Source organism: Triticum urartu, chromosome 5A, assembly GCF_056163025.1.
Source record: "Triticum urartu cultivar PI428250 chromosome 5A, HENAU_Tu73, whole genome shotgun sequence".
Classification (NCBI taxonomy): Eukaryota; Viridiplantae; Streptophyta; class Magnoliopsida; order Poales; family Poaceae; genus Triticum; species Triticum urartu.
This window is the reverse complement of record NC_141877.1, coordinates 665,866,341-665,880,700: the sequence shown is the minus strand read 5'-3', so window position 1 is coordinate 665,880,700 and position 14,360 is coordinate 665,866,341. Positions and strand designations below refer to the sequence as shown.

The 14,360-nt window shown below is 43.3% G+C and overlaps 1 protein-coding gene across 1 annotated transcript; it reads right to left on the bottom strand.

Moving 5' to 3' along the window:
* Positions 1-4,234: 4,234 nt before the first annotated feature.
* Positions 4,235-5,641, bottom strand: LOC147973886 (uncharacterized). Its single transcript, XM_087524826.1, has 2 exons — positions 5,274-5,641; positions 4,235-4,640 (listed from the first exon to the last, which is right to left on the bottom strand). The coding sequence occupies exons 1-2, from the start codon at positions 5,639-5,641 to the stop codon at positions 4,235-4,237; spliced, it is 774 nt and encodes a 257-aa protein (XP_087380952.1).
* Positions 5,642-14,360: the final 8,719 nt, after the last annotated feature.

Here is a 14,360-nt window from a genome sequence, read left to right as displayed (position 1 = left end):
ATCACTTTTTAATTTTATTTGTCCTTTCCAATAGATTTCAAATGAGCTTTTCCTTGGTCTAGCCATACAAGGCATCAAGCACAAATGACATTGCTTATACAGAAGCTGACTGAAATAATTTGTTAACAACTTCTAATGAGTGATGATGAACAAGTAAACAAATCCCACAACAATTATTGAAAAATAAAATCCCGCGGCCATCAGATTTGCGTGCTTATTCAGATCGATCAACTGCCTTAATTTCTTGTTCATATTCTTCAATTCCACCTTGAGTTCCGCATCCGCCACCATCAGAGGAACATTGGCATAGCCCTTATTATCCACCGTTGATGGCAGATCTGCCTCTAGGGTTGCCCCGTGCCTCAAATCAATGGGCAAATCAATTAAGCCATCCGTTTGAAGCCTCTCAACGTATTCATCCAGCCACTCAAAATGCTTGCATGTTTTCAGCTTCTGAAATAGGGAAGGGAAACCCTAAATCCCAATTCCGAGGAAATAAATATAAATCTGGGGTCAGAATTCATAGCAAAAAGACACAACAAAACATAGATTTAACCTTCCCCGCTTCTGGTTTGCTCTCGCATTTCACAAATTCCCGCCCATGGTTTCCATTCTTCTCTGATATGGTTGTCAAACGCTTCAGTGGCGCGATGCGTGGGCAGTCGGGGCATCTGGTCATCGGCAGTGAACCATACCACGGCCATGATGACGGAGAGGCCGAACTGGACATGGACATCTCTCGTCTCTCACCGTCCGCCGGCGATGGCAGGCTTCGTCGCCGGAGAAGAATAACAATTTGGTGGGGCAAGGGAAAGGGAGGCAATGGTGGGCGGCGGCTTGGCACGGGCACGATGATGGCTCGGGCTTCTATGATATGTGGTTGGACCCGCGGTCAGTGCACATGTTTTGGAAGCCCCGAAAACATCACGCTCGTTAAAAAAAAACTTGCATCGAAGCGCATTACTTCAAAATAACTAATTAACCCTACAATCACGAATATATACCTTCCCATTATACCGCATATCTACCCTATCCTAACCACCCCATCTACCTTGTTTCTCTTCACATAGCCATCGCCGGGATCGCGCTATCGCTTCTCAAGCGACCACGCCAACGCCGGATTAAAAAGGTCTCCTCCACGGCTCCTCCCATCTTCGATTGCAGTGCTGATTATTTTTTCCATTGATTCGACCAAGAAGTCATTTCCGAAGAGACTAGAAAATCCAGGTTTTGCCATAGTTGAGTAGTTCTGGTGTAATTGGAGTACAGGATGTCATGCAAGAGCTTTTTGATTGATAGTTTGTAGTAGTTGATTGTACGAACTGGTTCTGAATATTTTTTCACGGTTGTATTGTTTCGAATTAGTTGGATGAGGTTGTGGATACAGTTTTCATACTATGGGTATATGTGTTGCTGTAGGGACCATGGTCTCAGAGGCGCATAACAACCATGCGGAGTACGACAAGTCTTTGCATGAAGCGCGCCGGGAGATCGACTTGAAGGTGCAAAAGGATCGCGATGAGGTAGATAAGAAACTAAAAAAGAACGTTCATACGTGGACAAGATGATAAAGGAGGAGCGTGAGGAGTTTTCCCGTAAGATGGCGAAGATGCGTCTTGAGATTGAAGAAAAGTATAAGCGGGACTGTGAGTACATGGAAAAAAAAGTGTCCTTGGCTACAAGGAAATGCATCAAACGTTGCAGAAGGACCAGAAGCTTGTGGACAGTATTATAAAGACAGAGCGAGTCAGGATGGATGCGTATGTGTTGCAAGCACGTGCGGATATGGACAGTAAGCTGCTACAGGAGCGGTCGGACATGGATTATAAGGCCATGCTGGAGAAGGTCCGCTTGGAAGGACATATGTTAGAAGACCGTGCGATCTCACGGCCACCCCGACAACATGTCTTCAATTATTCTCCCCCTGTAAGTATCTCGCACCGATTCTATATATTAAGGACCTACGTATTCTATGATACAAACATCTTCAATTTGTGGCAACCTTATGTCGGCGATTGTATGTAGGCTAAGCATCATGAGACGGCACAGTCGCCATTCACTCGAGACATTGCGATAGAGTCACCCGTTCAATGCCACATCAGTCCACCCCAACAATATATCGTCAATTCTCCCCTTGTAAGTACCTCGCAACGATGCATACCCAAGATATGGTATGACCTTCCAAAACTTGTGTGTAAACCCACTGTCGACGTTTCATACGCAGGATAAGAAAGCTGTGATGGCAGAGTCCCCAGTCACACCACATGAAGGATACATTCCACATAACAAGGTGAGAAGGTTTGAGATGGCACAATCCCCAGTCACTCCACATGAAGGATACATTCCACAAAAGCAGGTAACAACGCTGCAATGTTTCTATGCACATAAAAAATTATGTTTTCCCCTTTACTCATTGAATGTATTAACTCTGATGTGAGATACTAGGTGCTGGTCATGGAATTTTTTGTTAGTAGGGATGATGAGATGTCACATGTCCCGAGAGCATACTTTGATGAACACCAGGCAGAAGTCAGAATTTTTGAACCCGCCAAAGTGACCTACGATCTCATTATGAGTGAAATGAGAGATACTTTTGGTTGCAAACTGGGAGCAGAACTGTACTACTTCTTACCCGGGTCTGCATGGAAGCTGCCAGAAGGAATGTTCTTGATTGCAGGACCAGATGATGTACAAAAAATTCTTTCTGATCTGAATGGCAGCAAGACATGTCACCTGTACATTGTGTACAATAAAACTACGGGTTGTTTTCCCGAGGATGACATTGATTCAGAGGTTCAAATTTTACATGTTACATGCATCTAGTTTATGGCTACGTCTTTTTTGAGTTCTTCCTAATACAATTCCTATGGTTTTCTACAGGAAGTGAGAATCCAAGAAATGGAGGGTCTTGCTAGAGAGTTGGCAGAGAAAGACCAAGAACAACTTAAGTTGTATGGTTAATTGATGTTAAAGAGAAAAAGATTGAAGCACATGGGTCGTCGCCAAGCCCGACGCAATCTCCAACGACGCAACGCAAGAGGTCACTGGATTTTGGCAGTGCAGAAGAGAATATGGAGTAGGCTCAATTGTTTTTCAACCAGTTTAAGCTTCAAACCAGGATTATTTTATTGTAAACAAACATTTTTTTCTGTTTCACACTATGTTCGCAATTATGGTACAATTTATTCATGAGACAGTTCTTTGAACAACAATGCATCTGTTTTATGATCAATCATACAGTGGTTTCTGAGTTGTTTGTGAGATGGCATTGCATCTAAAGAAGTTTCCATCTATAAAACTTGGCACGCAGTCGCATCGGAATCGCGTATCACGCGAGAGGCGTGCGTCGCACGGGAGCGCGTCGCACGGGAGCTTGTTTTCGGGTAGAAATCATAACATAGTTCGGATAGATAAAGTTCACGTCCGCCACCCGCGCATGCAAACCCACGTCGCCGCCATTCCCATGCATGCATGCCTCAGGCGCAGACAACGAGATGGCCCAACGGTCCATCTAGCGACCCAGCGGGTGAGGCTGGCGTGGGACGGCCCATCCGAATTAGGCCCAAGCGAGCGTCGCGCCGGGCACATCCCAGGGGTGCAGGGAGTTTAGTCCCACCTCGCCGAGCGAGCGGAGCTAGCACCGGTTTATATAGCGGGCTGAGCTTTCCCTCTCAAGTTCCTTTCTAAAGCGGGCAGCACATTGCCTAACCGTCTCCGTCCCTGCCCTGTGGAGCCTACTTGCTACCTGTTATCACAATCTGATGGGCCTCTGCATCCTGTCCCAATAAATGATTGGGTTACTAGTAAAATGCAGGCCGTTGAATTGTGAACTTTAAGCGGCAAGTAGGCGGGCTTTTTTGTCATATTTCATTTTTTGCATTTGTCACCATTATTTCCATTGCAGCCAGTCCATCATGCTGCATTTTGCACTACTAGGAAAAAGGCTATAGATGGAATGGACACTAATGGCGCACCTGTCATGTGGTGCGCCACTACTATATAGCAGTAGCATCACATCACAACCATAAGTGTTCTGCACCAGCATCATAACAATCACATAACTACATAACAAAAGCAAACTTGTTCATCATTACAAAAGCAAACTTGTTCAACATAACAAAAGCAAACTTGTTCATCATTACAAAAGCAAAGTTATTCAACATAACAAAAGCAAACTTGTTCAACCACATAACTACAAACTGAGACACATAATACAACAAACAACTCAATATCCCTAGTAGTAGGCGTCATCCCAATGATCCTCCGCCTCTTGCCATTGCTCCAAACCTTCTTTGACGGTTTCGATTTTCTTCCATGCCTCGTAGGTGACGTACGCATCTTTCGCTACGTACTCGATGAGGTTGTTTGGCAGTGGGCTGTCCTCCCATCGTTTGTGGTCCAATTTCTTGTTGATCTTCTCCTTCATTTCCTTGTAGGATGGGTGGATGAGGCTGGCTGCAAACTCAGCCAAAGATTGCCACTTCTTTCCATTGTTTGGAACTCTCCATTTGTGCTGAATGTCGACGTACTTGTCGGGGTTGATCTCCAAACCAGACAACTTCAGCTTCTCCTTGTCACCTCCAATGGAGAAGCCAACAAAGGTGTACAGCTTCTTCTCTCTGCAGGAGCGGGCGGAGTTCCTTGGGCCTGCATCAAATTAATCTGGTGCATCAAATTCATCTACTTCAAAAACTTCAGAAACTACTAATTAGACAGAAACTTCAGAACTAGTATTGCATCTACTTCAGAACTTCAGAACTTGTATTGCATCTACTTCAGAACTTCAGAATTATTGCATCTACTTCAGAAACTTCAGAAACTACTAATTAGAAAGAAACTTCAGAACTTCAGAACTAGTATTGCATCTACTTCAGAACTTCAGAACTATTGCATCTACTTCAGAAACTTCAGAAACTACTAATTAGACAGAAACTTCAAAACTTCAGAACTAGTATTGCATCTACTTCAGAACTTCAGAACTATTGCATCTACTTCAGAAACTTCAGAAACTACTAATTAGACAGAAACTTCAGAACTTCAGAACTAGTATTGCATCTACTTCAGAACTTCAGAACTATTGCATCTACTTCAGAAACTTCAGAAACTTCAGAAACTACTAATTAGAGAGAAACTTCAGAACTTCAGAACTTCAGAACTAGTATTGCATCTACTTCAGAACTTCAGAACTATTGCATCTACTTCAGAAACTTCAGAAACTACTAATTAGACAGAAACTTCAGAACTTCAGAAACTTCTGAACTGGATGTTTTTACCATTTGGTTGCCGCGGTGATGTGGTATACCAGGACGAGATCCTCCACGCATAACTGCAGAACTGCAGCCATTTGCGGAGGTTCGTCTTCCCTGGTATACTCGACATCAATGCCGATCGACCGAGAAACCATGCTGCCGAGCCTCCTCCTCATGTCGCGGATCCTCTTGTCGGCTTCGTCTGGATTGCTGGTGCATACGACATCCAGCTTCTCCTTCAGGTGGATATCAACCATGAGCGGCACGGTGTAGTCCTGCTTCTGCCCGGGGTCTGGAACGTCGTCGTCGACCACCAGCGGCTCCTTGCCAGACGCCTCACCACGGTGATGCTTGGCAGACGGAGGGGAGTTGCTCCACGATTCCTCCGCCATTGCCCTCCTGGCCAGCGATGGTGGAGGCAGAGGGGAGTTGCTTGATGGTGGAGGCAGAGGGAGGCAGAGGGAGGAAGATGGAGCGGCAATGGAATGAGGAGGGAGGCAGAGGGAGGAAGATGGAGCGGCAATGGAATAGGAGGGGAGTTACCTGCGTCATGGTCGTGGGGAGTTGCCAGTGGAGGGGAGACATGGGGAGTTGCCAGTGGAGGGGAGACATGGGGAGTTGCCTCGAAAACTCAAACGTCCTGCCCTTTGGCCCTCGAAAACTCTGAAGGGGGACGTGGGCCCTTTGGTTTCTCCTGTTTCTGAAACAAAACAAAAAAATAACAGCCATATTTTGCTCTAAAATTAATGATCACTGCAACCATATTAGGAGATCAAAAATGGCACCAAAACAGTCACTGCAGCCATCCAAAATGGCACCAAAACAACATCAGCCAAAACAACATCCAGTGGCGCACCAGTAGTGCGCCATTAGAAGGCAAAATCGGTGCGCCACTAGCATGCCTTTTCCTAGTAGTGTTGGCAAGAACAAGCTAGAGTTGTACACACCCTGATTTAATGCTGCATTTTCCAAGTTTTTGTATTTTTTGAATTTTTTTGAATTTATAATGCCCTCTAGACTGACTGCTGAAAACATCGGTCTATGTCTCAAGGGGGCATTGTAAAATTATTTTTTTCAAAATTTTCTTTCATAGACATGTTTGGCACATGTGGGTCACCATGTACAAGAAAATTTGGGTGATTTGGAGGTGGTGGAAAAATTCACCTTTTTTCAAAAACTGGCTTAAGTACCAAATAGTCCCTCCGGAATGCGGACATTTTTTCGACCACCTCCAAATCACCTCAATTTTGGCATAGATGATCTCTTCCACAAACAAAACTAGGTTTCCAAGTTTTTGTATTTTTTTTGAATTTTTTTGAATTTATAATGCCCTCTAGACTGACTGCTGAAAACATCGGTCTATGCCTCAAGGGGGCATTGTAAAATTAATTTTTTTCAAAATTTTCTTTCATAGATATGTTTGGCACATGTGGGTCACCATGTACAAGAAAATTTGGGTGATTTGGAGGTGGTGGAAAAATTCACTTTTTTTCAAAAACTGGCTTAAGACCAAATGGTCCCTCCGGAATGCCGACATTTTTTCGACCACCTCCAAATCACCTCAATTTTGGCACACATGATCTCTTCCACAAACAAAACTAGGTTTCCAAGTTTTTGAATTTTTTTTGAATTTATAATGCCCTCTAGACTAACTGCTGAAAACATCGGTCTATGCCTCAAGGGGGCATTGTAAAATATATTTTTTTCAATTTTTTCTTTCATAGACATGTTTGGCACATGTGGGTCACCATGTACAAGATAATTTGGGACCTGCATGCAAGAGTCAGGGACCTACATGCAAGAGTCGGGGACCTGCATGTGAATAGTGATTCATCAAGGCCTTGACAGCTACTGGCACAGCGGCTGTCACCCGATTTGCATGCAGTGAAGATGAACGTGCATGGAGGTTTCTCAAAGATTTCCAAGCACACCCCAGTGGGCCCCGCTTATTTAAAAAATACGTCAGTCATTATTGCTCTGTAAATGAAGAATATGCATGACAACCATAGTAAGGGTGAAGAATCATATTCATCCTACAATGAGGACCAACGCTTGCTAAAATCACCTCGATGAAGGTATTTAAGCAGGTAAAGGAGCTGCTCGAGGGGCGAGGTGGGACTATTTTTAGTTAGACGAGAACAACGCGCGAGATCATATGCGACGCGGGCCGTCCGGAGCTGCAACCTCGGATGGGCCGGTGTTTGGGTCGACGTAGGAAAACGGCATGCCATGCATGCATGGCGTCAGTAGTCTCGCCTAAACGATGGACATGCACCAAGCCAGCCATGTAGACCGTGGGATCGCGCGGGAGATCCGTCTGGCGGCCGTGTGTGCGTGCAGAAATACATCACAATAATTATTCTACTCGACAATAACAAGTGCTCCATGCTAGCCCTTATTCCTGTTCGAAATACATCATCATTCTTAAAGTTGGACATCAAATGATACACACAGAAAATGGAAACGAAAGATGTCGAACTAATACAGTAACATGGCAGTACAACCGCACTTCACTAAATTACTGTCACGATGAAATAAAATGTAAAGACCACGTCACACAAAGATGAATGGCACACGACGTTCTCTGGCTCATCGTCGGTTCATGCTGTATGTAGATATCACAGTTCAGCCTCGAGATCCTACACAGAAGAATACAATAAATCACATGGACATCAATTATGAGTAAAACACATGCAAAAAATAAATATGAACATATTTCGTACCTCTAGCAATTTAGTGCATTTACGTCCATTGTGACCTGGTTTCTTGCAATAGCCACAAATATTCTGTGATCTTGACTTCTTTGTCTTTGCCCGCAGCCTTTTCTTCGGTGCACCTCGTCTTGGCACATGCACGGGATCCAGAACCTTATCAACTTTCTCCGAGTGCGGCATCAACGGCCAAACCTAATGCTGTTATGCTGAGCATTAGTTGACTCCTTACTGTCATCTTGTTCAAAACTTGATTGCTTGCCATGATGTTGTGCTTGCAAAAGCATCTTTCGACAGTGATAGTCCTCATCAGAGTGGCATGCCTTGAAACTTGCGGCGTGACTACAATTCCACAACTCGCGGTACCTCTGCAGGCTTACCGAATAGTCATACATCTGGTTTTTTCTGGTAGGTGCGTATGCACATTTTGCATTCATAGTCCACCTAGTGAGAACGCAACAACCGGGCAGAATTGTTTGTTTTAAAATCCCCAATATGTAAAAAATGTGGGAACATGGTGTGCCTGCGCATTCCAGCTTACGGCAAGAACAACTCACCCTGTGCAAAAGACCTCCTTGCTCTTCAATGCACACTCCAAACTTTTTATCCATTCTTTCCTGCTTGGACACAACATAAGTGGAATCTTCTGATCCATCTAGTATCTCTCTGATCTGACATTTGCTGACAACATCTATGCTCCATAAGACCATCTTAAATACACTAGGTGTGAAAACTGTTGCGGCGTGTTTCTCAAGCGGCGAAGCATTTTCCTCTGTAAATGGAACGGACGGCAAGGCTTCGACGTCATGGAGAGCTTCGTTAATCCGTCGCGACGCAAGGCAACGCTCATAGTGCTCTAGCATTTCAAACAACGACATCTTACCCTCAAGATGCGTATGTAGCACAGAGTTCAATCTCTCACTCCTCTAATTGCTGCTCAATCCTAGGAAAACAACGCCCCTCAAGATATGGAGCACACCACAACTTTCTCATCTGATACATCTGATGCAGCCAAGACTCCTCACTGGTTACTTTATTCCGTTGTAAGAATTGTATCCATTTTATCTCATGCTCTTCAATGGAAGAAGTATCATAAATGAAAGATCTGAATTCCTCCTTTACGTCGTCATCATGCAGATGGCGTACAATGTTCTGCTGAATGTGCCATATACATAGTCTATGGTTTGAGTCTGGCCAGACCACCCTTATGGCCATGCTCGTCTACCAAGTACTTGAAGAAAAAATCCACATCTCGCTCTCGCCTCGCAATCATGTGCATGATCACCATATTAGCATCACCGGCACTGATTGTCTCCTGCTTATTAGCATGGAAGAAATTATAAACGTCCCTCTTTATGCATCCAACCTTATCAAATCCACCGTATTGAAAGCACAAAATATCCATAATACGGTATTTGCAGATCCCACATTTTTCCATGTCCGCAATGTCCGCTTTCTGCTCATCGCTAATTCGTCTGTGCGAACGCAGCAGACAAGAAAGATCCCGTGGGGCTAGGGATGGCTGTGCTCATTGATGAAATCCTTGACAAACCACCGACTGGTTTCCTCCTGTCTCGTAATGACCAATTTAGCATTACACCCAACACGAGTTAAACTTCGTGGCCTCCTCTTTCTATCTTCCATCTTTCTTTTCATGTGCTTCTCTTCACGAAACCCTTGACGACTACACACAATTTTCCTTAAAATTATGTATTTGTTGGATCCATCCCACTCAACGTAGCTTTTCCTCACACTAAAACCTTTTTCAAGAGCATATTTGTTGTAGAATTCATAGCCTTCAGCCTCACTATCAAACATCTTGCTGACAACATTTAGATACTCGAACATACTCTCATCACTTGCATACGCCATGTCTTCCTGCATATGACATGTGAGGGAAACCAATCATCAACATCTTTCTGTTTATCAATGTTGCAGGTGTAAAATAGCTCATAGGCAAAGACAAGTGCATGGAAAAGACTTTGCTCATTTGACATGTGAGGGAAACCAATCATCAACGTCCAAAAAGTAGTATCTCATCTTCCTTTAAACAATATTTCATGCACTATGCAAACCTAAAGTGATGATGACTTTAATAAACTAAATTAAGTGAACTATGGAACCAGTATCTCATCTTCCTTTAGTATATCTCATCTCAAACGTCAAGTAAGTCACTTTTTTTCTGCGGTACCAAAGGAAGTAAGCAATGCCCTCAACATCTTACTTAAACAAACATGATGCGATTAGCTCAAGAGAAACTATGCCACGATGAAGCTTTCCATTCGTTGTTCTAGTCCGTACCCAGATCTTGTGGGGTTGAGGTTTTACTACATGCACGGTGGAGGGTCGCAACGGCCAAGAGAACGAGCAGAACGCCAAGCCGAATTCATACCTTAAGGATGGTACGCGCGAAGAGATGGGATCGCCCGCCGCGGTCGCCGCCGATTCAGCCGGCGCAGATCCGGCCTTCTTCTTCTTCGGTGACGGCGTGGGGGCTGGGGTTGGTTGGGTGGAGGACGAGGACGATGAATTTATTCCTCTCGCCGGGCAGGTCGAGGACGGAGAAGGTCAGGAGCGGCGAGCGGCGACGAATAGATCGGAGGAGGATTCTGAACTGGATCGAGTAGACATGGATCTGGTCCTCAGGTGATCGGTTCAAGAAAAGATATTCCCCCTGGACCATTATGCCCTTATCGCAATTAACATATTAAATTTAATCAATTAAAATTCCCCGCAAGATCTGACGGCTAATAAAAATCAGACGTGATCAGACATGTAAGTAATGCTAAGTACTCCGAGTACTAACCCAATCACCGTAAAACAGCTCAATAATCTATTGTCTCAGTAGTACACTATTCATGTGCAATGGCTGCGATAAAAAAAGTCTAATATAAAATCATGGGCAAACACTATAATCACTAAATATAAAAGGGAGAAAGATAATATACTTGTGTTGAACATGACATTTCACATTTGAGAAAGCAGTATAATCTTTGTTAACAAGGTCACCCTCACCAGATCGAGAAGAAGATGCACCCGGTTGATAAAGATATGCGATACACCGATTTCTGTACGAAAAAGACAAATGCAAATTACAGACAATCGGCAACAAATCATACATGCACCTTCTTTAGAGTACATATATGTCTAATTATCTGTAAGTTCACATCTATAATTTTTATACATGATTGCAGTCCCTGTATTTTTCCAGCTCAGTTTTTCTCATATGAGCCATTTCCTCATATTGCCAATAAAATAGCAGCTCCTGCTACTTTCATGGAAAAAAAGGACTTGCACATACATGCAAATCAGAATGGATAGAGCATGGTTAAATATGGTACCAGTGACATTTAAGTGGTTACGTACGGCTGCTTAATTCCTACCAAGAGAACTGATACACACAGATCAGAGCATGGTTAATTTCTAACATCAGTCATAGCACATCGTAGGCCAACTTGAAGGCAAGAATTTGGATCAGATGAAATACAAGTATGGAGAAACAACTAAAACAGTCAAACTATCCACCCTTCACGTACATACATATATTCTTCAACCACATAATCTGCTATCACTGTAATGTCAAAAAAGGAATATTCTGATCAATGTATTTTTTCAATTATAGATGGGGAACCAGGAAAGCTACATCATGTACCTTAAAAGTCAGTTCACAAAATGTATCATGTATGTTCAATTAAGAGTAACCTTTGATTCTGAATAAAATCCCCATGGTGTGCCAGTTCAACCAAAGAAGGATTGTGCAAAGTAGAGTGAGAAGAGTACCCAAGTTTCTTCCTGATTAGATAATTGACATAAATTTTCATGATTAAATTGATGAACAATTCAGATCAAGCAAATAACAGCAAATGTTCTTCCTGATTACATAAATCAACGATTCAGAAGAGAGTGAATGTAAATTGGTAGGATACTGGGGAAGAGAGTAATTTCGGTATCTTGGTCATCCAGGTTTGATTGTGTCATTGTTTTATGAAGAGAAAAATTGTTTTATCTAAGCGGACTACATTGCTGATATATATGCTGAACATCAGCCGGCACAATAGTAACGCAATCATTCTGTCACAATGCTCTAAATGAAAACAATATATAGAAGGGCATAGAGAGAGTGGTGAAGATCATTTAAAGCATCAGCAATTAGTTTATTATAAAGATAAAATAAAGAATTGAGGATCGACCTCTATATGCCTGGGGGAAATGTACAGTACGTGTATATCTCACAGAATTTAAGATGCATAGAATAAAGAAAAGAATGTAAGATGGAATATGTATTTTGTTAGTAGGAGATATTGAGAAGATCAATTCTTAAATGTTGCAAACAAAGTAAGCACAAACTCTTGTTAAAAGAAACTTACTTGAAGCAGAAGAGGACCGGGGGCGGCGGGGCAGAGGCCAAGCTGAGCGACTCAGGTGGCGAAAGGCGACGAGCGGCTCCCGTGGCGAAGGGGCGGCGGCTCTGACCGAGGAAGGGGCGACGACTCCCGCGGCGAAGGCGCGGCGGCTCCAGCGGCGGAAGGGGCGGCGGCTCTGGCGGCGCGGCTCCCGCGGCGAGGGGGGCGGGGGCTCCCGTGGACGAAGGGGGCGGCGGCTCCGGCGACGCGGCTCCCGTGTCGGCTAACGGCTGCGGGAGGAGGAGGAGGGGGCGAGAGGTCGTGCAGGGCTGCGGGCGTGCTTGGCAGCGCTTTTTTTTAGCGCGAGGGGCGGGGGAGGGTTAGCGATCGATGGACGTGGCTTAATGCGTGGTTTGCAGTGTTAAACATAGAAGGAATAAGGGCTATTAGATATTGATGATGGATGGATCTGATTGTTTGGATCTTCCCGTCTCTTTCTTTTATAGTGGTAGTAGATTCATTGATATTTTAAAGGCCTGTGAATTTTTTAATTTTGTGAACCTTTTTAAAATTCACGAGCACTATTTGAAACCATGAATATGTTTTAAATTCTGTATCATCTTTTTAGTTTGCAAAATTGTTAAAATCCAAGATTTTAATACATCTACTTCTCTTATATTTAATTAACTTTTCAAATCAAAAAACGATAATCAATTGTTTTTAAGCTAGCAGTGTAGTGAGCGAAAAAACTAAGCGAGCTATTCAAAGGACGGCCCATGTGAAGCTCTAGCAATAATTAGATTACTAATGGCGCACGATGCCACGCCTTCCTATTTGAAAATTTCTTAAATATAGACAAACATGATCTGCGGAAGTTAATTAAATTCGCGTCTATTGACCCGTATGTGAGCAATGAAATGAAGGTGACTATTATTTGGTTTGTAATACGGGCGCTGAGATGCGTGCCTCCAGATTCAACCGACAAAAAAACCGACCTTGTGAGAATTGAAAAGGACTCAGATGTTTTTAGAAAAATGTAAGAAGAAACCCACGCTACATGACACAACTAGTGTAACATTAGAAAAACAACTAAAGTACAGACACATATGCTCAGATACAACGTAGCGTCGCCACTACAAATGCATGCACGAACATCTGTCTCTATGGATACCTTGGAGGGCAAACTTTTTTTGCGCAATACCGGTACCTACTGGCAAGAATTTCATTGTTCACGCTCTAGTCTAAGATTCGGGCCATGGACAACTATTATTCCTCATTTTCTACTATACAAATTGAATACTACGAAAATGCATAGGAGCTCTCGGGTGCTACGCTCCCTTATATTAAAAAATAATTTAGTAATTCAAAAAAAGTCAAAAAATCCCAGAACTTTTTATGTAATCAAACATGACCAAGTATTGCATCCGTATAAAAAGATTAAATAGGAAATTCCTTTTATTGTGTCCGGCGTCAAAGATTTTCCAAAAAATGCTAGATACAAATACTATTCATACTATATTGTCGTCATAAATTTGTTTTTTTACCCTGAAGTCAACGAGAATTATTCCTTGGCCAAACTTTTTATATGAGTACAATACCTAGTCATATTTGGTTCAAAAATATATCCAGTTTTTTCTTGACTTTTTTGGAATTATTAAATTATTTTTGAATATAGAGGGATGGAGCACCCGAGTGCTCCTAATCCGCTTCCTTGAATACTAGGCCTACTATAACTATGGGCTCCCACCATTGTCCTTGATATGGCAGTGATGACAGCATTGTGACAACTCTCTCTCTCTCTCTCTCACACACACACACTCGCGACATGTCGCCGTATTTTCATCTAACACTCTCGCGACATGAGTGACCCTAGGTTTTTAGCCCCGGCGGTGATCCAAAGATTTGCCTCGGTCATGATGTTGTTGAGCAAAATGGTTGGTGGCGCGCTTTTGTTGCGGAAGACCCTTTCGTTCCATACGGTCCATGAGAGAAGCATGATACGCGAAGTCATGGCCTTCTTCTGAGTGGTGCCCGCGCTGGCACGACTTTCCCACCAC

Bases quoted from the DNA above. Each gene is read 5' to 3' on its own strand.
- LOC147973886 (XM_087524826.1), bottom strand. From the start codon at position 5,641: ATGGCGGAGGAATCGTGGAGCAACTCCCCTCCGTCTGCCAAGCATCAC. The intron at 4,641-5,273 runs GTAAAAACATCC...TGCAGGCCCAAG, and splicing joins ATCACCGCGGCAACCAAATG to GAACTCCGCCCGCTCCTGCA.